This window comes from Ambystoma mexicanum, chromosome 6p (genome assembly GCF_040938575.1).
Source record: "Ambystoma mexicanum isolate Mex_15411 chromosome 6p, UKY_AmexF1_1, whole genome shotgun sequence".
Lineage (NCBI taxonomy): Eukaryota > Metazoa > Chordata > Amphibia > Caudata > Ambystomatidae > Ambystoma > Ambystoma mexicanum.
In genome coordinates this window covers 1,336,026,003-1,336,048,422 of record NC_090935.1, presented here as the reverse complement: position 1 = coordinate 1,336,048,422, position 22,420 = coordinate 1,336,026,003, and the positions used below count along the sequence as shown (strand labels likewise).

The window sequence follows — 22,420 nt, the reverse complement described above, 5'->3', positions numbered from 1 at the left end:
CGACCCACTTCGGGTGCAGGTTCAAATGCAGCAGTTGTGCGGCACTGCGGCTTTCAGTGGTGAAGTTACAGAGATGATTCACTGATGGGACAGTGGCGATTTCTCTGCTCCTGGTGGATGGATCAGGCCAGCTTCACTGTAGTAGGCTTCAGGGCACAGATGGGCACAGCAGCATGGCACCTGCGAAGTTCATCACTATGGCTGGTCGACACGGTAACCACGGGTACTCCGGTTCAGGCACTCTCTCTTTATTTGAGACCTGGGAATGCCAATGCCAAGTATACGAAATTCCGTGTGAGAGGGCCGTGAACACAGAGCTTGCGGTGTACCAAGTTTCAAGGGTCTCCTCGAAACGGCAGCGGTGTCAGAGCAAAGGTCCTGCGCAAGCTTGTCAGCCCACTGTTTGGCCCAGAGATACTTCAGAGAAGGCTTACTTGCAGGGTTTGATGAAGGTGCAAAGAATAGTTGGTCCCACTATTCCAATGGATCGAAGCGTCTTCGTAACCTTCTAGTTCGATCAGATGCAGAGGGGTCCAGCGGGACAACATCGAGCTCAGGGTGGCAAACTTTCCAGCAGGTCACCAGCGGTTCCTCGACTCGGCTTCTTAGTTTCAGATACTTGAATCCTATCCTAGGTTCAGTGAGAACTCAAGAGATTGACCTAGTGTGGTTGTTTGGGGCCTTCTCTTATCCAGAATCTCCTTTGCGCCAAAACAAAGAGGACCCAATGAGAGATCTGCTCACACACAGGAACACCATACATGGACCAATCACGGACCACGGTGGTCCCAATCATTCACAGCACACCAGACTCTATGGCATCCAGGATGTGTATTGGAACTAGACAGTACAGCCCACATCCTGGAAGCACAAACACAAGGCATGCAGAAGCCTGCGAAAGCTTGGCGCTTTGCGGTAGAATGTATGCCCAAATAAGGACTGACCCGGGCCAGCTCGACCTGGGGAAGGCAAAGGGGCAGATGGCCAAAGGACAGGGCAAAGAACCTTGTGGCAGGGCCATTAAGGAGCCAGGCCACCTTCCTGTGCCAACCGCGGTTTAAATGGCAAGAAAAGGTTAAAAATACGGGAAAAGATAAGCTGCCACCAGCCCTGTCCAAGGTCCATCTGCACTACCCCTGAACATTCCTTTGAGGGAGTCTAGGGCCTTTGAAGGTACATTGTGCACTTGTAACATGTTGCAGAATTGGAAAGGACTAAGGGAAACAAAGTCTTCCAGTACTGACTGTCTTAAAGGGCACGTCAGAAAGCCCAGAAGAGTGCAGCTGGAGGCTGTGGTTCACTGGCAAAGTTAGACTATTGTGTTTAAACAGCAGCAAAAAGTTGGGGGGTACACAACTGGAGGGAAAATTACACATAAAATGGAAATCTTTCCTAACAGCGGGGCCTGCAGAAATTGCTGTGAAACGCAGAATGAATGAGTCCTTCCAGAAAATGCTTTTGATGGAATCTCCTCAAGATGTCTCCACCCGCACAGACCTTGGGCTTCATTGGATTATCACACAGTCCATAGCATGTATGCCTCCTTGCGCTTAGACATTTAATGATAAATTGAGGAAGAGGAGTGGCACATCACGTGTGAGGATTCTTACAGATTCCCTTGTTCTTGCCATGGAGGGATTTTAAAATAAAATTGAAAACAAACAGTTTAAGTCACCAAGACAGAGGTAAGCAGCGTTCAGTTAAACTGTGTAATACCATCAATTATACAACCCTTTGACATTCAGGGAAAATACACGTGGCTAATGAGACATTATGTAAGCTTTTAAAAACCAAGAAAATTCTGTGAAAAAGAACTTTAGTTGAAGGGACCTTATGGTTGTAACACAATAATCTCAAAACCACAGACACTCATTGTTTATTGTATGGGATGCAGCCATATCTTGTGCCCCCATCATGCACCTCACAGACCGACACACATGACATCACGGAGGATGCCACAAATTGCATCTCTGACAAAACAGATGGCATCACCGAATTGGACATATCCGGAAAATAAGTGGCCACTACGGGGTTGTGTGCATGGCATGGTAGCCAATGCAGGCAGGTTTTGTCGTCACCAAGGCATCGGCTGTTGATGGACCCATGTCTGCAAGCCATTTATAAACACTTCTCAAACAAAAGGAAATGTGGTACTTTTCAAAGTCTGGGAGCACAAGTCCCCCACGATCCTGCCCGAGCTGCAGATTTGACAGGGCTATGGAAGCAAGTTTCCTTCATATGCCATATGAATGACCTCATTGCATTCAAATTGTTGATTATCCAGCCAGGCACCTTAAGGGGTACCACAGAGAGCACAATTGATCTTGAAGGCGACAACCATCTGAATCACGTTGATCTTGCCAGACAGACACAGCTTCAGAGTCTTCTAGTGATCAAAGTTGGCCCTAAGCTTAGTCTGCCTTTTTAGTCTTCATTGTGGACGATAGATCCCAAGGGTTTTCCACACCCAAATATTTGGTCTTTTTCTGAAACGAGGTAAAGGGAAGACCATCCATCATATACTGCTTGCATGACGCCGTCCTGCACGATGGGTCGACTGAGGCTTCATTCAAAACCAGCAAGAGATCATCACCATAGAACAACAGTTTCTGGTGGGCACCTCCTCAGGACAAGCCATGGATGGTGTCAATGGCTCTAATCGTAACCAAAAGGGGATGGCGACCATGGTGATCACAAACAAAAAGAGGGAGCCTTTCCTGGTCCGCCGCTCCTAGGGGAATGGTTCGAGAGCGGACCATTCATTATCAGAGAGGCTGCCAGCCCAACGTACAGCAGTCTCATCACCCCGACGACACCCTTGTCAATATCTGTACAGGACATAGTTCAAAAGAGGTGGCTCAATTCCATCCAAACAAATGCCTTCTATGCATCCATAGATATAAAGACGACCACTTCCTGTGTGCTTTGGTCTATTACAGATTGCTGCAATCTTCACAGGCAGTCACGTTCCAAGCCTTCATGAAGCCACATAGAATCTTGTGAATCAGACAGGGTAAAACCCTGGCCAGCCTTATCAACCACATTTTAGCAAACACTTCTTTTTTTAGGAGACAGACTAGTCCATAGCTCCCACAAATAGTGGGGACTTCTTCTCAAGGAAAAGACGGATTAGCGTGCCACCAAGATTTGAAGGCATATCCCCAGATGAAGAAAATCGTTCAGCATCTCATGAAGTAACTCAGTTGCTGGTGCCCCCACTAGTTTGCAAAACTCCGCTGGAAAAGTATCTGGGTGTGGCGTTTTCCATTGTTCAGTGCACCTATGGCCATGCGAGTCAGGGGAGCACAAGGGAACAAAGGGTGGATTTGGGAGGCCACACTTAGCATATAGCAGAAACCGGGTGCATAGAAGGTTGGTCTTTGTGGCGACAGGTTGTCACAGGAACTGTAGGGAGAAGCCCTGGCTGCAAGTGAAAAGAGACACAAAGAAACAGGAAAGGCCAGCAAAAATGATGTGGGGAAAGGATTGATCAGAGTAAGGGGTGTACTGGAATATAATAAGGGATCTTCAGAGGGAGAAAAGATGTTTTCCCTTAAGCCATCACAACCAGCCAGTCCGGAGAAAAAAAATAAGAAAGAAAGAAAGAAAGAAAGAAAGAAAGAAAGAAAGAAAGAAAGAAAGAAAGAAAGAAAGAAAGAAAGAAAGAAAGAAAGAAACAAAGAAAGAAAGAAAGAAAGAAAGAAAGAAAGAAAGAAAGAAAGAGAGAGAGAGAGAATTTCAATAGAAACCCTTGAACTGTGTTCGGGAATTGGTGCTTTCTTGAGGCCATTTGCAACTGTACCCACGACCTTGACAAGCACTCAAGTCGCCAAAATGTGGCAGAGAGTTCCGGTTCAATTAGATGAGGAATGGCAGAGTACGCTGGAGCACAACACGATTTAAGAAAAAAGTCTGGTAATTGTGCAGGTGATGTGAAATAGATTTCAACAGGTCTACAGATCATAGGGGGTATAGTTAAAGGCAACTGGTGGAGAGTAAAAGAGGGGAGGGATGGATCTGAAATATATTGTGAGTCGGGGTATATTTTAAGTGGTTTTGCAGGTCATATGCAGAATTGTCTTTGTGTTTCCTTAGTCCTACCCATTTCTAGACATTTTGACATACAGTCTATTTTCACGTATGTTTTTGTGGTATTCTGTATTTTGACAATGAAGGGACTCCATAGTTTTGATCTAGGTGACTCGAAGTAAACAATTTGTATGAACAAAATGGTCCAGCAAACCATTTGTGAGCAGAGGTTTTCTTCTGAAACCTTTCCTTTGAACTGGGTCAAGGGACCTACTCTTACACGGGTGACCTGGGCACCCTACCAACCCAGTACAGGGGGGGCATCCTGGGTGCAAGTCAGAGCCAGCCATGTCCCAGAAGTGGAGAGGGGATGTTGTGAGAGGGGCTCAGACCATTAATACGTCATGCCTGTTACTGTCGGTGCCATGTTGTCACAAAATGCTTCCCAGTACTGCTTTTGGCCAGTGTTCTCTCTTTTCTGTTTCAGGACCAGAACCCCTGAAAAGCCCCTGGGAGCAACCCAGAAAACCCACAGAAAGAGACCAGTCGAATGGTGGGGCAGCAGAAACGGAACTAAAAAAAGAACTAAGAGTAAGGAGAGGCTGCAGAGAAACAGGAGAGACTCAAACACTCCGAAAACCAAAGGGGCAACCAAGCTCACCACCACCTGAAGGAGGCCACAGGGAAAACGAGCAGCCTGAGGAGCTGGCTGCTTCCCTGCAAACAGACTGAAAAGGAGGTGGGGCTAAGAGGGTTGCAAGCTTTTCACCCGTTTCGATGGGTGTAGAAGAAGGAGACTGACAAGGAGGGGTCGTCTTGTGGGCTACAAATTTTTATTAAATCAATAAAGAAACCCCTCTCTCTTTTTACTTCTGAGAGGCTTGCCCCCAGCCTCAACCTAGGAAAACTTAAGCGAGTTGTCAGAATGTTGGTCAAAATTAAATTCTCTCTGTCCTCCATCAGAAATCAACTAATTTAATCCTTACACTATAAACATAAGTCTTTAACTAAAGTGAAGTTTGTGTTTCCTTAACCAGGAGAATTACTCCCTTTTCTTAGCTGCTACAGTCTTATAGCAGAGTAACTCCTTCAGTGTTCTATCACCAGGGACCAGAAGAATGACTCCCTTTGCTTGGTCCTTCTGTCAAGGTTCCACACAGTATTCTTCAAACGTTGTTGCAGAAAACTTAAATTGGCCTCTTTATCTCTTTACAGGAAATAGTAGTAATAGTAGTTTGTCATTTATAAAGCACTTTTATCCCATTAGTATGGCCTCAATGTGCTTGTGGCAGTGAACGCCCTCGGGAGACCCGAGTCCAATGTATGAACATTCTCAGAAAGAATAGAATGCAAGTGCACATTAGGCCGAGATGGTTCCATGTAATAATGTCCCCTCATAAATAACGCCATGCAAAAGAAATCGCCAAAAAGTGGCTGTTTTTTGTGGGGGCATTATTAGATGGAATATGCAGACCTTTTTTCAAGGAGCGGGGACGCCCGCGCAACCCCCGCTGCCCCTATATATATGGTCACCTATATAAGGTCGCCACAACCTTTTCCCGGCGACATTATATACGGCGACCATATATATAGGGATATTATTACCCGATACAGCTGAGATAGGGAGTTGGGTGGGCTGGCCGTGCCCCAGTAAGCTAAGTATAGAAGCTTGCAGCCTTATTTGGCTTCCATTTAACATTCTTCTGAGGGACATCTTTCCCAGAGTTCTCGGTGTCTTCCTCGAACGTCTATTTGTTTCTTTATCGTAATGAGGAATTTGTTTCCCGAAGCACTTGGGTTTTCCAATGATGTTTGTGAGGCTACTGAGCCGAGGAAGAAGGCTTGAGATGCCCTCCATTTGAACAGTGGCACTGGGTGGACCACTGCACCGAGCGGGATGACTACAGATGCTCTTTGCTTAGGCAGTGGTGCTTGGCTGACCACTGCCACGAGGGAGATGACCCCTGATGCACTTTGGCTTCCTGTTTTGGCTTTCCGGACCCCTTCCGGTTTTCCTGCTGTTCCGGTTACCTTGTTCTTTGTTGGGACATGACTCTGGTTCTCCCTGAGGTTGCAGGTTCCTTCCTCTGCGATTTCCGACACATGCACGGCTCTGCAGCAGGCTCCAGCTGGTGGTCTCGGCACTGTGTTCAGACCTCACGGTCCAACTTTCTGTGGTCGCACCACCATCTCGATTGCTTCTACCTTCTGACGAGTCAGCTCCCAGCCGGCTCCTGCGACGTTGGAACAGTGCCCCGTTCTTTGCGGCCTCTTCCTGGCGGAACAGTGCCTCTGCATCTCTGGTCTTCCTGGTTTGAATCTCCCGGGCAGGACTTGCGTGCTGCTGGCTTCCGCGATGAGTGTTCCTTAGTCAGTTCTTCCTTCTTCCTGCGTTTCTTCTCTTAGTGCTTCTTTTCCCTTTATCTTGCTCTGTTGAGGCCTCCCCTGTGGAACAATGCAATGCTTCCTCTAGTTCCATTGAGCAGTCATGTTTCCTTTGGGGCCACCTTGTCACCGTACTTGGCTGGATTTGTATATTGTTAAACCATATGCTTTTTGTGCTCTTCTTCGTACCAGTATGTTTTACATTTGGTACAGTCTAGTTCTTCCATCAATGGTGTGGGAAAAGGGTGACAATGAGGGTAGGGTGTTACGTGACATGGTTTTAGGGAGGCTTTTCCCCAGATGGACGTCCTGATCCCCAGGAGGGAGTCCCTCCCCATAAGGTCCTCCTGCATATTACCACCCCTCGGGGGACTATCGGGTAGCGGCCTCACCTCCCTAGTCGCATAGGAAAGGGCTTGCCCCTGGGGAGATGTGACAAGACCTGGTGAATCATCACACTGCGTAACACTGCCGCTGGGGAAAAGACAGGCCTAGATTGGCCCATACGAGTCTTGGTGAGTGCTGGAACCAATGGGGGTTGAATGGGAGAGGGAGTCAGAGCCAGGAAAAGAGTGCTATAAAAAGGGACCGAAAAGAGTGCAGAGTGTGGATTGCAGGGGTGATGTCCAGAAGGTGAACCAAAGCCAGGCAGAGGTTGAGGGTGGAATGGAGTACTGAAGAGGTGATGGTAGAGTCGGAGCAGAGCAGAGGTAAAGTATTGTTTAGGAGAGACAATGTTACTAGTTGTATGAAGTGGAGTGTGAGAAGAGGGGCGAGTGTATATGGTTAAGTGGGAAAGAGAAAGAGGGGTGGGTAGACAAAAGTGTAGGGGGTTTTAAAGAGACAGTGGAAAGTAAGAGTATGGTAGGAGGGTGTAAAGAATGTGCAAGGCAGTAGTGGTGAGGGTGGAGTGAAACAGGTGGTAGTTGGAAGAGATAGGTGGTGAGTGTGTGGTAAGATTAGGGCGTACGACATTGGGCCTCATTACGACGTTGGCGGTAGCCATGCCAGTAATTACCGGCACGGCTTCCCCCAGAGTCGTTTTTTTACCGGCACCCGGCAATGCGGATATTCTGGGGCATTCCAGCCCCGGTGGACCAGGTACATCCCATTTGCCGAGTGCCCGTAATAATTACTCCCCATTCCCATTGCAGCCCCATAGGGCTCAATGGGAATGGGGAGGTTGGATGCACTGACACCATTTGTGAATGGTGCCGGTGCATCCGACATGCTCTGCTCGCGGCTGCAGGTATGCCCGCCAGGTCAGACCTGGCGGGCAGAAACGCACCCATGAGCAGAACTCGTAGTTTGCCATTCCGGTAGAAACGGCGATGGTAGCTTACCGGCGCTGTTACTACCAGACCAGCAAACTTGTAAGGAGGCCCATTGGGTATTGTGTAGAGGGGTGTCTAGAGAGTTGTATTGAGAAGGTTGCAGAGAAGGGTGGGCAGTTCACCATATACCTGGAGGATGAGCAGGGCACCATAACCCTGAGTAGATAGGGGAGAGAAGGGAGTAGAGAGGAAAGGATTTGATATGGCATTTATAACGTGCCTATACACAAGTGTTTCATGGCGCGATGAGGCAAGGGAGGGGGTACAGAGGGAAGACAGACAACGATCCTACTAGGCCAGGTGTCATTCGGATCGCGCAAGTGCATGGGGAAAGAAGGAGAAAAACTGCGACAGTAGAAGGAGTGTCAAGATAACCAGCGGAAGTCAGAAAAACTGTTAGGAGGGAAAGAGAGTAGAATAGAAATCATAGTAAAATCAGGGAAAGGAGAGAAAGAGTGATGAGAGGATGAACCATATTTGAACACCTAAACCATGACATCCAATGAGAAAACATAGAGAGTGTTAGGCTTGGGCATCTTTCCAAGATCTCTGGAGGGAGTCAAACAGATCACACTGTTACTATAGGCCCTCACTCACTAACAGCTAGCCAACCTGGGCTATATGGAAGCAAACAAGATTTTCCTCAATCTATAGAGTGCTGGAATAGACCAAATGACCCCCCACATGTTTGGGGCAGTTAAGGTCAAGGTTGGTCCAGGAAGAGTTAGTACTGTAGGGAGTTGGCTCCACATTTGTTAAAATGGTGGCAGCTTATCTTGTAAGACATGAGCATGTTTTTTTCAGGGACCAACAAAGACCAAACCCTCTACAGAACTCCATGTTGTTGGTGATACTTCTCTCTTCCACAAACCCAAAAGCAAGTAGCTACCTTCAGCACACAGGAGAGATGGTGCCTGGAGGGGAGCGAGGGGATACACCTCCTTAATAGGGGACTCACTTCCAGAATCATGGGCACCTCCACATTCATTCCCTCCTTATTTATTCACAGGTTAGACTTCCAATAGTGGGGAATATTGGGGCATGTGCATAAACTCCTCTCCCCACAACCCCTCAAAGAGTCTGCAGAAAGCTGCAGGTACATATTATACAATTTTGCGGCAGTGTGGTATCAACGTAGCACACTTTTAGTGTTAGTTTCCCTGAGATGAACACTCACACTAGAAGTAGGAGACCTTAGCCAAACATTCTCCCAGCCATGAAAACCGACGGTTAAACCACCCTTCCCGGAGTCAGCTAACTGTGTAAAGGTGAAAGCGGAGCATCAACTACCACCGAGCAGCCGTCATAGCTCACTTGGAGATCAAGCCCCCCCGCCCCCCACGCGAACAGAGAAGATCCATCTTTCTAACTCTGTGGGCATTGAAGAAGCTTTCTCCCTTAACCCCCACCCCTATTTAAGACCCATTGTCTAAGCTCAAGATAATGGAAACGCTCCTCTTTAAATAAAACACACACTATCTCAACTTAACTGTCACTGGTTCCCAATTGGGCTCTCTACAGCTCCACTGGGTCCTCGATTATATGCCTCTACCTGCCACATGTTTCCTAAGAAGTTTCCCTCCACTTTGCCTTTATCACCTTTGGTTTCATGGCTATTTGTTCTAGCCTCTTTCCTATAGTTCTCAGCACTTGCTCCCCCAGTCGCATGACACAGGTAGCCAAAGATAAGTCTTGATGGCATTTAAAATCTCACAATGTGGTTTGTTTCCAGCCCTCATGCTCGCCTCTTTTTTCTGCTTATAACATGCTGGGCTCCGGACATCAGGATCCTACTGCAAGGTAAACAATTATTCTCGGAACAGGAATGCCATGCAGTATTGCGGCTTGCTCTGCTCACTGACTGCCACTCCATGAAGTAGAACCATCACATATGCCAACATTATCCATTCTATTTGAGAGACACTATTCCAGTACTGGTTTTGACTTTGCATTCTGGGACTTGTAGACCAGGATTTTCCCATTATACATCCAGGACCTCAAGTCTCAGATTACAAAGTTAAAACCAGGACTAGACCAGTGTCTCCCGAATGGATGGATAATGCTGCCACGTCTGACATCACTGACCACCATTTGTGTTTGGAGTGAGGATATAAAGTCTCTGGTTTCTCAACCTCCTGCTACGCCATCATAATGGGCAAATCATCATGCCAAACATTAACTAACCTCCGTGGAATTCAACTTATGCTGGGTCCACGTTTATTTTGAACACGACTTGAAGATATATATGAAATACTACAGTAAATTGGTTTAGATACTTAGTTTTGATTGGAAGCAGGACAAAAATGAAGTTTGTGCTGGAAGATGGAGATGAGCATGCACCGTATATAGGACTCCATTCACAAAGTTCCACACAGCCACTGGTACCGGTTCGCCTTCATAAAAGTGAGAAAACGTTCAGCCTCCTGCTAGTAGCTGTGTGCTCCCTGCGTATTTATTTATTCACATTTGTTTAAAGCGCACAAACAGCCCGTGAGCATCGTGGCGCTGTTACATCCGTATGTACATTGTAGCTTCCTTTTACTACTCTATTAGTGATCGGCGAATCCCCATGAGTTTACGATGGTGCAAAGTTCACAGGATAACTTAGTAAATGAACATGCCTGCTGCTTGGACGCGTGTACCCTTAGGGTCATGAGTGTGGCTGAATGGCCAGAGACTGACTCATTTTCACCATACTAATGGTAAACACCATTTAGTTATGTTATGAAAAAGCCTTTTCTTGTAATTACACTGACCCAGCCAGCCACTGTTTGGGGCAAGGTGCCCTGCTTGTATCTCATCACAGAATTCGATTGAGAACTCTAAGGACCCTATTGTGACCACATGCACTCTTAACACAGCAGGGCCAGATAAAGCATGCCCACCCATGTATTAATTGACTCCAATTCTCTTTTTCTGCTCCTCACTCAACACAGGTGGTGGGAACACCAATTAGAGTTGCAAGGGAGAACCAGCCTGTGAAAGCTGCTAGAATAAACCCAGATGGCATATCATGCCACACACTTGTGGTAAGATGGATATCTGCAAAAGGGGGTGAAAAGATTAAAATGGTAATTTTCACAAACAAATGCTGAACACAAAAAAAAGGCATTGCATGAGGACATCATGATACCAGCACTGAATCGGACGCGCAAATTGCACATTTGAATCATGCTCGAAGGGGAGGCGCAAAGGCAACAGCGTAGGTTGAGGACCAAGCCTTACAAGGGGGAAGGATCTTGAGCTCAGTTTTCAAAGCTCCTGACATTTTGCTATCCCCCTAACCAGGTGATTCAAGCCCAATGTGGTTGTAACATGAAGGAGAAAACAAATCCATGGCTGGGCCCAGCCACAGTAAAACGAATACATGATGAAGAGGACAAGGAAAGAAAACAGGTGAGAGTTGAGATAAAAAGAGGAGATCTCATACCTTGCCATAGGGAGTGTCCACATATTTTTCTGTTCTTCCTTCCAAAATATCGGGATCATCCAGGCCTGATCCACCAATAATTCCAACCTAAAAACAAAATAGACAAGAGTAACTATTAGAGCATTTCTTGCACTCACCTTTTTGCCTCCCCATGCGTGTGCATCCTAAGCCCTAAAGAATGGTCAACATTACATATGCCTATTTAACCTTAGAATTGTTACTTTGTGTATGAAAACAAATCACCATATACATTTGGCAAGCCATTGATCTGGCAAACACCGGAAGACTTGTGACGGATTTGGTGAAGTTTTCAGGCGCATATCTCAAAATCCCCTGCTTTGATTTTTGAAGTTTGACCACACACGGCCCTTGAAACTGTGCACATAGCAAACATTTCGAAATTTGGGTCAGCCAAAGTCACGATATTCACTTTCCCCATCCAAAAAATGTGAATCTATATTTCTGAACATGGGAAGCATGGTCATATTTGGAATGTTACGCAAGTCTGTGTTTGACACGTGCACACTGTGAAGACCGTCCTATATCGCAGGCTGGATGATGAGAGTGGGGTGTCTCCCTGAGCCGAATGCCACCACCCCTTCTTTGATGATGCAAGTAATGGAAGGGTACCTTAAGGACTATAGGCCAAAAGGGGAATACCCGAAGTGCAGACACAACATGCTAGCGTGGGGCAGTTATTTTGGTCAAAGCAGGACTGTTTTTTGGCCAAAGTGGGTAAGAGTTGTTTCAATGTTGAACAGCGTTACTGAACATATTCTTTAAAATTCACAATTTGCCACCCATTTTTCCCAAAACAGCCCCACTGTGTGGGATGGGGCTCGGCTGGGGTCAATCCAGGTCAGGGAAGGCCCTGGTGCAGTATGGCATCAGAGTGCGGATGGACTTCAAAGTGGGGATGGGACTCGGGGCAATGGTGGGCATCAGAGCAGCAGATGGGTCACAGGGCTGGAATAGGCTTTGGGTCAGGAATGGGCCTCTTGACAGGAACGAACCTCAGGATGACGGTTTGTCGTGGGCTAGTGAGGGCTTTGGGGCAGAAATGAGCTTCAGAGTGGGGTGGACCTGGAAGCATAGAAGAGCCGTGAGGCAACTATCTGACTCATGGTGGGGATGAGCTGCGTGATGGTCATGGTCCGCATGGTGGGAATGGGCCGCGTGCAGAAAGAGGAGATGGTCCCTAGCTGCGGTGCGGGGACAAGCTTACCAAGAATACCTGCTAAAGTTAACTGACTGCAGAGAGCCGTGACATAGTATCTCTCATGTGCAATGAGATAATGTCACAACTACCCACTAATGTTATAAATAGCTGGTTAACAGACCATTCTAAATTGTAAATTATGTTCATTTTACATGTAGGCCCTCATTAGAGGTGTGGTAGTTTTTTTGGCCCAGATTACTGCTATCAGTAATTACAATTACCGCCAGTGGTAATCTGAGTTGAACTGCTTGTGTGCAAGAACAAATAAACTTAGCAAAGGCCTGCACGTTTTGTAAAAATGTGACCGCAGGCCACGAAGGGGGAACGTGCACAATGCAGCGGTGCAGCACATACAGTGCAGCCGGTAGAACACCCAGAAGGGGAGGGCGGTAGTCGCAGGCGTGCCTGCTGTTATGCCCCCCAGCCAACCCACATGTCACCTTGCACTACTGCCCACCAACGCATGTCCCCCTGCACCCCCAGTCACCAGGGGCAGCCTCCACCAGGCCCCCACCCATGTCTACCACCACCCCCACCCCCCGGCAGTGCAGGGGCAGCCTCCACCAGGCCCCCACCCATGTCTCCCTGCACCCCCACCCCCCACCCCCCAGGGGCAGCCTCCACCAGGCCCCCACCCATGTCTACCACCACCCCCACCCCCCGGCAGTGCAGGGGCAGCATCCACCAGGCCCCCACTCATGTCTCCCACCACCACCACTACCCCCCAGCAGTGCAGGGGCAGCCTCCACCAGGCCCCCACACATGTCTCCCTGCACCCCCACCCCCCAGCCACCAGGGGCAGCCTCCACCAGGCCCCCACCCATGTCTACCACCACCCCCACCCCCCAGCCACCAGGGGCAGCCTCCACCAGGCCCCCACCCATGTCTCTCACCACCCCCACCCCCCAGCAGTGCAGGGGCAGCCTCCACCAGGCCCCCACTCATGTCTCCCTGCACCCCCACCCCCAAGGGGCAGCCTCCACCAGGCCCGCACTCATGTCCCCTATCACCCCCACCCCCCAGCAGTGCAGGGGCAGCCTCCACCAGACCCCCACTCATGTCTCCCACCACCCCCACCCCCCAGCAGTGCATGGGCAGCCTCCACCAGGCCCCCACCCATGTCTCCCACCACCCCGCCCCCCAGCAGTGCAGGGGCAGCCTCCACCAGGCCCCCACTCATGTCTCCCTGCACCCCCAGCCACCAGGGGCAGCCTCCACCAGACCCCCACTCATGTCTCCCACCACCCCCACCCCCCAGCAGTGCAGGGGCAGCCTCCACCAGGCCCCCACTCATGTTTCCCACCACCCCCAACCCCCGGCCACCAGGGGCAGCCTCCACCAGGCCCCCACCCATGTCTCCCACCACCCCGCCCCCCAGCAGTGCAGGGGCAGCCTCCACCAGGCCCCCACTCATGTCTACCTGCACCCCCACCCCCCAGCCACCAGCCACCAGGGGCAGCCTCCACCAGGCCCCCACTCATGTCTACCTGCACCCCCACCCCCCAGCCACCAGCCACCAGGGGCAGCCTCCACCAGGCCCCCACCCATGTCTACCACCACCCCCACCCCCCAGCAGTGCAGGGGCAGCCTCCACCAGGCCCCCACTCATGTCTCCCACCACCCCCACCCCCGGCCACCAGGGGCAGCCTCCACCAGGCCCCCACTCATGTCTCCCTGCACCCCCACCCCCCAACCACCAGGGGCAGCCTCCACCAGGCCCCCACCCATGTCTACCACCGCCCCCACCCCCCAGCAGTGCAGGGGCAGCCTCCACCAGGCCCCCACTCATGTCCCCCTGCACCCCCACCCCCCAGCCACCAGGGGCAGCCTCCACCAGGCCCCCACTCACGTCTCCCATCACCCCCACCCCCCAGCAGTGCAGGGGCAGCCTCCACCAGGCCCCCACTCATGTCTCCCATCACCCCCAGCCCCAGCAGTGCAGGGGCAGTCTCCACCAGGCTCCCACACATGTCCCCCTGCACCCCCACCCCCAGGCACCAGGGGCAGCCTCCACCAGGCCCCCACTCATGTCCCCCATCACCCCCCACCCCCCAGCAGTGCAGGGGCAGCCTCCACCAGGCCCCCACTCATGTCTCCCACCACCCCCACCCCCCAGCAGTGCAGGGGCAGCCTCCACCAGGCCCCCGTCCATGTCTACCACCACCCCCACCCCCCAGCAGTGCAGGGGCAGCATCCACCAGGCCCCCACTCATGTCTCCCACCACCCCACCCCCCAGCAGTGCAGGGGCAGCCTCCACCAGGCCCCCACTCATGTCTCCCTGCACCCCCAGCCCCCAGCCACCAGGGGCAGCCTCCACCAGGCCCCCACCCATGTCTACCACCACCCCCAGCCCCCAGCAGTGCAGGGGCAGCCTCCACCAGACCCCCACTCATGTCCCCCAGCCAACATGTCGCCACAATGTAGATCCCTGGCCCTTATGGTCAGCCTCCAAATGCCAAACACCCACCCGAGTATTGCATCCACCCACTTAGAAATGGCAAAAACATGATAGAAGCCCAATTGCAAGTTTGGAAATGAACACATGTCCCTCACATACACCCAATGGGTGTCAGTGAATGTCAAAACCCATATCATGAAATGCATGAAACCAATGAGATGATACTACACATTGAACTTTGAATAAAAAATATGTATTAAAAGCAACATAAATTGAATCAAAAATAAACAAACAATAATAGAAATAAAAAATAAAAAAAACAACAGGTCCGTGAAATAATGCAAAACCACAAATCATAATGCAAAGGAAAGGTGTCCAAAGTCACAGTCCACAAAAGTAAATCCAATGGAAAATTAAAATCGAAAACCATTGCTCCATGGCGAAATCATAATAAAAATTGAAAATCCAAAAGTCAACTATGTACAGATAAACAATCCAGGGTCCATGATCCCAACCGAAGAAATGAAACCTATCTAATAACACTACCTAAAAAAATAACTATATACAAAAATGTGGCCCATTGTCCAAAAGGTCCAAACAAAATGCTAAACCAAAGGAAACCTAACACTAACTAGAGAACTATTTACAAGGGCAGCGGGCTAGTCCGACGGCTCACTTCGGAATGTTCCGGGCCAGGGCATCATCGAACTCCTGCTCAATGTCCCAGAGGCGCTCCTCCTCCATGGCCCAGAGGGTCCGCAGGGCCGTCCACATGTTCCCCCCAAACTCCCTGCGGCCTCAGGGCCCTCCGCATGGAGTTCTCCGCCCTGACCATTGTGAGCCGTGCCTCTTCCGCCCGCTGCCGTTCCGCATCTATGGCGTGGCCCAACCGCTGCCACACGGAAGACACTTCCCATCCTGGGTCCTCCTGCCCTCCGGCCGATGCCTGCCCCTCCGATGTGGAAGGCCCCGAGCCATCATGGCTCCCACCATGTTGCTGCTGCGCCTCTGCCCCTGCACTGCCTCCTGCTGCCTGCACATCCTCCGCTGGCTGGGGTGCAGTCGTTGATGTGGCCACCCCTGCTGGACATCCGACTCCCGACTGTGGCAGGGATGCCTCCTCCACCAGCCTGGCTGCACCGTCAGAGGCAGCTCCACAGGGCACCCAGGTGACTGATGGGTGGGAAGATGGCACGGAGGACGACTGGCGCATAGGGGGTTCAGTTGAGGAGGGGGTTGTAGCAAGCCCCATCAAACTGAAGAATCCGGCCAGGGTGACCAGTCCCAGTAGGCCGACGCGGTCAACGAGCCATTTGAGATGACGTGCAGTCTCCTCATGAAAAGACTGCAGGTCACCTCGCATGGCCCGTTGACGCAACGCCACACCAGTCAGGACAGGCTCAACCCGGACCCGGATAGCCACGTCCGCAGGCAGAGGAAGGCCAGTTGTTGTGAGCTCATCCCCTGCCTGAAAACGGGTCTGGACGTAGGCATCCCTGCTGGTGCAAGATGATGCAGTGACAGGATCAGGGACAGGATTGCACACAGGCACCTTCGCGGCGACCTGTGCTGCCTCCTGTCCCTGGTCCTGCACTGTTGCAGTGTTCCGATGGGCATCCATGTCACATCTGCCAATCAGGCTTCCACATCCCGCTGTCACATGCATCCATGTTGCATCACTGTTGCACCCTTGTCAAATACACACACATGCACATGTACACAGTGCTGATACATGCAGCTGAAAACAACATACATGCATGACATCACGAACATGCCCACTTACATACACATTCATCCAAACATGTGTGCCCACACAACTGCATTTGGCATGCAAGCCTACACACACAAGCACCATCCATGTCTCACACATGACAGCCCTCGCATGTTTTAGCCTCACGGTCCTGTACACCCCCACCCATACTCGGCCCCATACACACAGATGTACAACCGGCACACTACTGGCACATCACCACACGCACAGCTTACAATCATGATGCATGTACACTTACCGCTCGACTGCAGACGGGTCTGCCTCTCAAGGACCTGGACGTGGAGCGCTGGGGATATGCATTCCAGGACCCTCATCTGATCTTCCGACAAGTGGCCCAGGCGCCCCTTAGCATCCGCTGCCTTCAAGAGGCGCCGGGCCTTGTTCAGGGTCCTGGACCTGAAGTCCTCCCAGCGCTTCTTGACATGTTGGAAGTCGCGGACTGCCACCCCCTCCGCGTTGATGGCAGTCACGATGTCCGTCCAGATCAGAGTCCGTCCTTCCTTGTCGGCGCGCACACTTCCGTAGAGGGCATCATACTGCCCCAGGACTTGCTCCACCAGGACACCAACTTCCCTGGCACTGAACATGGTGCCCCTCTGCCTCTCTGGCCGGGGGTTGTCAGTGGTGCCAGATGTTGCAGTGCCCGACATGACAACCCTAGAGGCAGGAGTGGGTGGGCAACTGAGTCCTGGGGCTGGGCTGTGGAGCGATGGAATCCCAGTTGGGAGTCTTCGGTTCCAGCAGGGGTGGTCACAGCAACAGCACCCCTGGCTGATGTGCAGGCAGCAAATGGCAGGGCACGTGGGCAGCAGGCAGTCAGGCAGCAGCAGAGGGCAGGTGGGAGCGTGCTTGGGGCTCTGGGGGGCAGTAATTCGGCCTTGTGGGCAGGAGCGTGGTCTTCCGTGTGCTTACGCGTGGCCAGCTTGATACAGAGTGATTTGGCACGTGAAAATCCTGCAAGTCTGCGTGTAAATCGAGGAAAGGCCCTTAGCGCGTATGCACGTCAGCACGCATATGCGATTTCATTGGACCAAAGGCCCTTAGCGCGGATGCGCGTCTGTGACGTGATGCGATGCACGCGGGTGTTTCCCTCATTACACGTGATGACAGAGCACACGTGGATTTCCACCAATCGCGTGTGAAACTTCCCGCGCACCCCGAAGTACACGTACCCAGGCCAATCGCGTGTGGAACCTCCCGCGCACCCCGTAGTACACGTACCCAGGCCAATCGCGTGTGGAACTTCCCGCGCACCCCGTAGTACACGTACCCAGGCCAATCGCGTGGGGAACTTCCCGCGCACCCCGAAGTACACGTACCCAGGCAAATTGCACGGCTGGGGGGGGGGTGATGGGAGACATGGGTGGGGGCCTGGTGGAGGCTGCCCCTGCACTGCTGGGGGGTGGGGATGATGGGAGACATGAGTGGGGGCCTGGTGGAGGCTGCCCCTGGTGGCTGGGGGGTGGTGGTGCAGGGGGACATGTGTGGGAGCCTGGTGGAGGCTGCCCCTGCACTGCTGGGGGGTGGGGGTGATGAGACATGAGTGGGGGCCTGGCAGAGGCTGCCCCTGGTGGCTGGGGGGTGGGAGTGCAGGGGAACATGTGTGGGAGCCTGGTGGAGGCTGCCACTGGTGGCTGGGGGGTGGGGGTGGTGGTAGACATGGGTGGGGGCCTGGTGGAGACTGCCCCTGGTGGCTGGGGGTGGTGGTAGACATGGGTGGGGGCCTGGTGGAGGCTGCCCCTGCACTGCTGGGGGGTGGGGGTGATGGGAGACATGAGTGGGGGCCTGGTGGAGGCTGCCCTTGGTGGCTGGGGGGTGGGGGTGGTGGTAGACATGGGTGGGGGCCTGGTGGAGGCTCCCCTGGTGGCTGGGGGGTGGGGGTGATGGGAGACATGAGTGGGGGCCTGGTGGAGGCTGCCCCTGCACTGCTGGGGGGTGGGGGTGATGGGAGACATGAGTGGGGGCCTGGTGGAGGCTGCCTCTGCACTGCTGGGGGGTGGGGGTGATGGGAGACATGTGTTGGTGATCAGTAGTGCAAGGTGACATGGGGGTTGGCTGGTGGGCATGGCCATGGTGGATGGGTTGCCTGTGGGACATGAGCAGGGGTGCAGGGTAGTACCCTGTGGTGTGGGCTGCCTGCAGGGGCTGTGGAGGGTGTAGAGGGAACACCTGGGAGGACCCACATGGCCAAATCACGTGTAGCATTCCCCGGCACCACCGAAATACACGTACCCTGCTGAAATCGCGTGCGAATCTTCCCGCGCACCTCGGAATACACGTACCCAGGCCAATCGCATGTGGAACTTCCCGCGCACCCTGAAGTACACGTACCCAGGCCAATCGCGTGTGGAACTTCCCGCGCACCCCGTAGTACACGTACCCAGGCTAATCGTGTGTGGAACTTCCCGCGCACCCCGAAGTACACGTACCCAGGCCAATCGCGTGTGGAACTTCCCGCGCACCCAGGAACACGCGCACATGCTATTTTTCACACAGCGGGTGTCCGTGTTTGTCGGTGCCCCTTTGCACCTCATTTTTCCTAGAGGGCCACTGTATGGCCCATTCATCATGGCTGTATATGGATGCTTTTTGTTAGCGCACATTTTGGCGCACATTTTTTTCAGTCGCAGGGGCGCTACCGCCTGCTTTCTTGTGGCGTACCTGTTTGGCCCTGTGCGCGTTTTTGACCGTGCGCTGGTTTGCCCTATTCGATTCCATGAATACGGGCTGTAGGCGAGCGTGTGGGCGTTCCGCGCACTTGCCTCCTGTACTTCCCCCGTGACACCCATATTTTCACGCGTTGTTCCCCATTCCGAGTGCTACGCCCCGTGTTCCGCCTACTTTTGTGATGTGCGCCGCACTATGCGCGATTTCGCAGTGGCCGTGGCGCACGCTGTTGGATGACCTGTGCGCCGGCGTGCGCGGCGCACATTTTTAGCGCACATCCAATGTTTTTCTCGCGCACGGACTTCCATGAATCGATGTGCGCTGGTTTCCCTGCGATTTTCGCACTTTTACTGCGATTCGCACGTTTTGGCGCCTCTGCGCGGGAATTTTCGGCGCACATTATTTCCATGAATCGACCCCTTAGTTGTCAGCCCTTCAGCCCCTGAGCCCATGATATTTAAGAACGTGATCTTCTCCACAACATGCGCTGCAATGACTGGGCACATGTTATGTGTACATGGGTTAAACATACATGTAGATGGGTTAAACATACATGAAATAAAACGTGCAATCATGTGCTATTTAAAGATGCTGTCGTCCTCGGGTGTCTACGTTCTCTGCGAATGGAATATTCAGAAGTTGTTTGTGTGCGTGCCTCTCACAACTCTTCAGAGGCTGTGGGCAGCCGCAGCTCTCTAAGGAGAAGGAGAGGGCACAGTCTTTCCTCAATCAGGTGCTGACTCCTTGGTGGTACCCTTGATCGGGTACAGACTGTTCCTAGGCATCCTCTAACCGTCATTAGATGCTGGGCCATCGTTGCCACAGTCTGTCCTCGACGAGGGAGGGCTTGACCCTCGGTGGCACCCTGTGCCCTGGGTCACACAACAAATATAAAACATAAAAACCTTATTTTATTCAACAATGCAAATTCTCATACACATTCATATCTAAATACATTTCACACTTCTATATTAATTCTATTAAGCAGCTTTTCAATTTCCATCCACAGTTTAATAATAGCGATAGTTAATGGCATTTGGGTGCCAGAGAGACATTGAGCCGAAAATAGGTCTGTTTTAATAGCATGCAGATTATGTATCGGTTTCCCTAGGAACTATAAGTACATATGTTTTAGACTCTTACAGATGGTTAAAACATGTCCGGTCCGGCCCAGAGACCCCAGCTACACCTAAATGATTGCACCCAATGAGACCCAAAACATTTCTAGTGGCGTTGTTGGGGGGGCCTAGCAGTTCGTGCTGAACTGTGCGTTTTAATGTCGCACTAGGTCTATTTTGCAGATTTTTTTTATCTTCGATGTAATGGAAGATTTTCTGGCGCAGGTGCAAGTGGTTATGATTAATTGCCTCCAGTGTTGCAGCGACAGTGTGTATGATACTGTGTATGATACGATTTCCGTACTTTGACTAACCTGAACGCTTGACAGGCGCTGCACTCGGGTGACAAAACGAGGCGATTCCTACGGCCGGTGGAGGGTCTAAGCAAGGGATTTAACTGGCAGCTGAAGCGGTACACTCCAACTGCCATCTCTTCGGTCTTGCGCACTAACCACTCTGATGCACACACTAGCTAGACTAAACAACCAGCAGCAACCACATCCCCGACCCACACCTCCCTACCTACCTACCCGGGTGTACCTCCCCAGCTCTGATCAAACCTGACGCGAAGGAACTCATGTAGCAGCTCCCCAGCTGTGGGCAGAGTCTGGTGGACATCTCTGCATGGGACAGACTCATATGTAACTCCCCAGCTGTGGTCAACTCTCTAACGAAGAGACTCACGTGTAACTCCCCAGCTGTGGGCAGAGACATGTGGGCATCTGGGAAGAGTCGTATGTAGCTCCTTGGCTGTTGCGGACCCTTCAGGGAGGAAACTCGTGTGTAGCTCCTCAGCTTTGGTCAGCCTTACTGCTTAGGGACTTGTGGACAGTGGACTGCTTTCCAGGGACGAGAATGGTGTGCGGCTCCCCAGGCCAGAGGCTGTGGTCATCCCTCCAGGGAGCAAGGGAGGGGACTAGTGTGTACCTTCCCAGCTGGGGTCCTACATCTAGGGAGGAGGCTCATGGACAGCTCTGTAGTGAAGATAGTTGTGTGTTGCAACCAAGGCCAGAGGCTGTGGGCATCCCCCGCAGGGCAGAGGCTCGTGGGCAGCGCTGCATGGGGGGTGCGCGTGCTCCATCAGAAGGAGGACAGGGTGGGGCGGGTGCAGGGGGGCCTTCACTACCTCTGAAAGGCTTGTACCGTAGGTCTGAATTGTGTGTCACAGACTCAGAGCTAAGCTCTGCAGATGGCGTGTGCCGAGGGCAAGGGACCTGCGCTTCAGAGGGCCTTACACAAAGAACGGGGGGCTTCAGCAAGGTGAGGCATTGTCATGTGCCCAAACAAGGCAGCTGAGGAAATGGTAGTTTGCATAGCCTGTGCTGAAATTAAACAAGCTCCTTCATATGTAGCGGAAGCCCATCAAAACAGTGGCACACATTGCAGGGAGGCCCATGAAAGATGCAAACAGGATAGGGGGTGTGTGGGTGCAAGGAAACTGAATGCTGAGCAGGGGGATAGATAGAGGGTTACGTTGGTGTGGTGAGGAGTGTAGGAAGTGAAAGCCAGAATGGTGGAGGGGGAACAAGAGCAGAGGGGTGGAAAGCAGAAGACGGGAGTTAGTTCTTCCATAAATAAACTCAAGTGGAGATTTCTCGGTTCACTTATTTACTGTGTCACTGGCCAAGTGCAAAACATGAGGGGGCCTCACCAAATGTGTTGCCCCGGGCCTCACCTCACTCTGTGACAGCCCTGAAACTAACTTTAAGTTTGCATATCTGTCAAGTGAGACGTGTGTAGGCATAGGAATGAATATGCAAGCCGTACAATGACCCAGTTCCAAGTTTTAAGTCAGCAGTAAAAATTCGAAAATGTTCAAGTTTCAGTATTAAATCAATGGTTTCATACAGCTTACACTTGGGCCAATACATCTCTAACATGCATTATGGATTTGTAGCAATTGTTATACAAAATGACACTGGCAAAGAAATGCAAATGGAAGGGATGTCGGGAAGGAGGGATTTGCCTAGCTGTTTTATGTGCAAATGCCTTGGCAAGTTATCCTTACAGATATTCTAAAGGCAAGGATAACCATGCAGCTTTGGGCTAAGAGCCCCGGGCTCCAAGT

The 22,420-nt window shown here is 51.8% G+C and overlaps 1 protein-coding gene across 1 annotated transcript in view; it reads right to left on the bottom strand.

Annotated features, from left to right (window-relative positions):
- The window catches only part of MTAP (methylthioadenosine phosphorylase), a 493,615-nt gene that overhangs the window by 418,143 nt on the left and 53,052 nt on the right, over positions 1-22,420 (bottom strand). Inside the window, exon 2 of the mRNA XM_069626004.1 lies at positions 11,179-11,265. Within this exon, the coding sequence (XP_069482105.1) occupies positions 11,179-11,265 (87 nt within the window). The remainder of the gene's footprint in view (positions 1-11,178; positions 11,266-22,420) is intronic.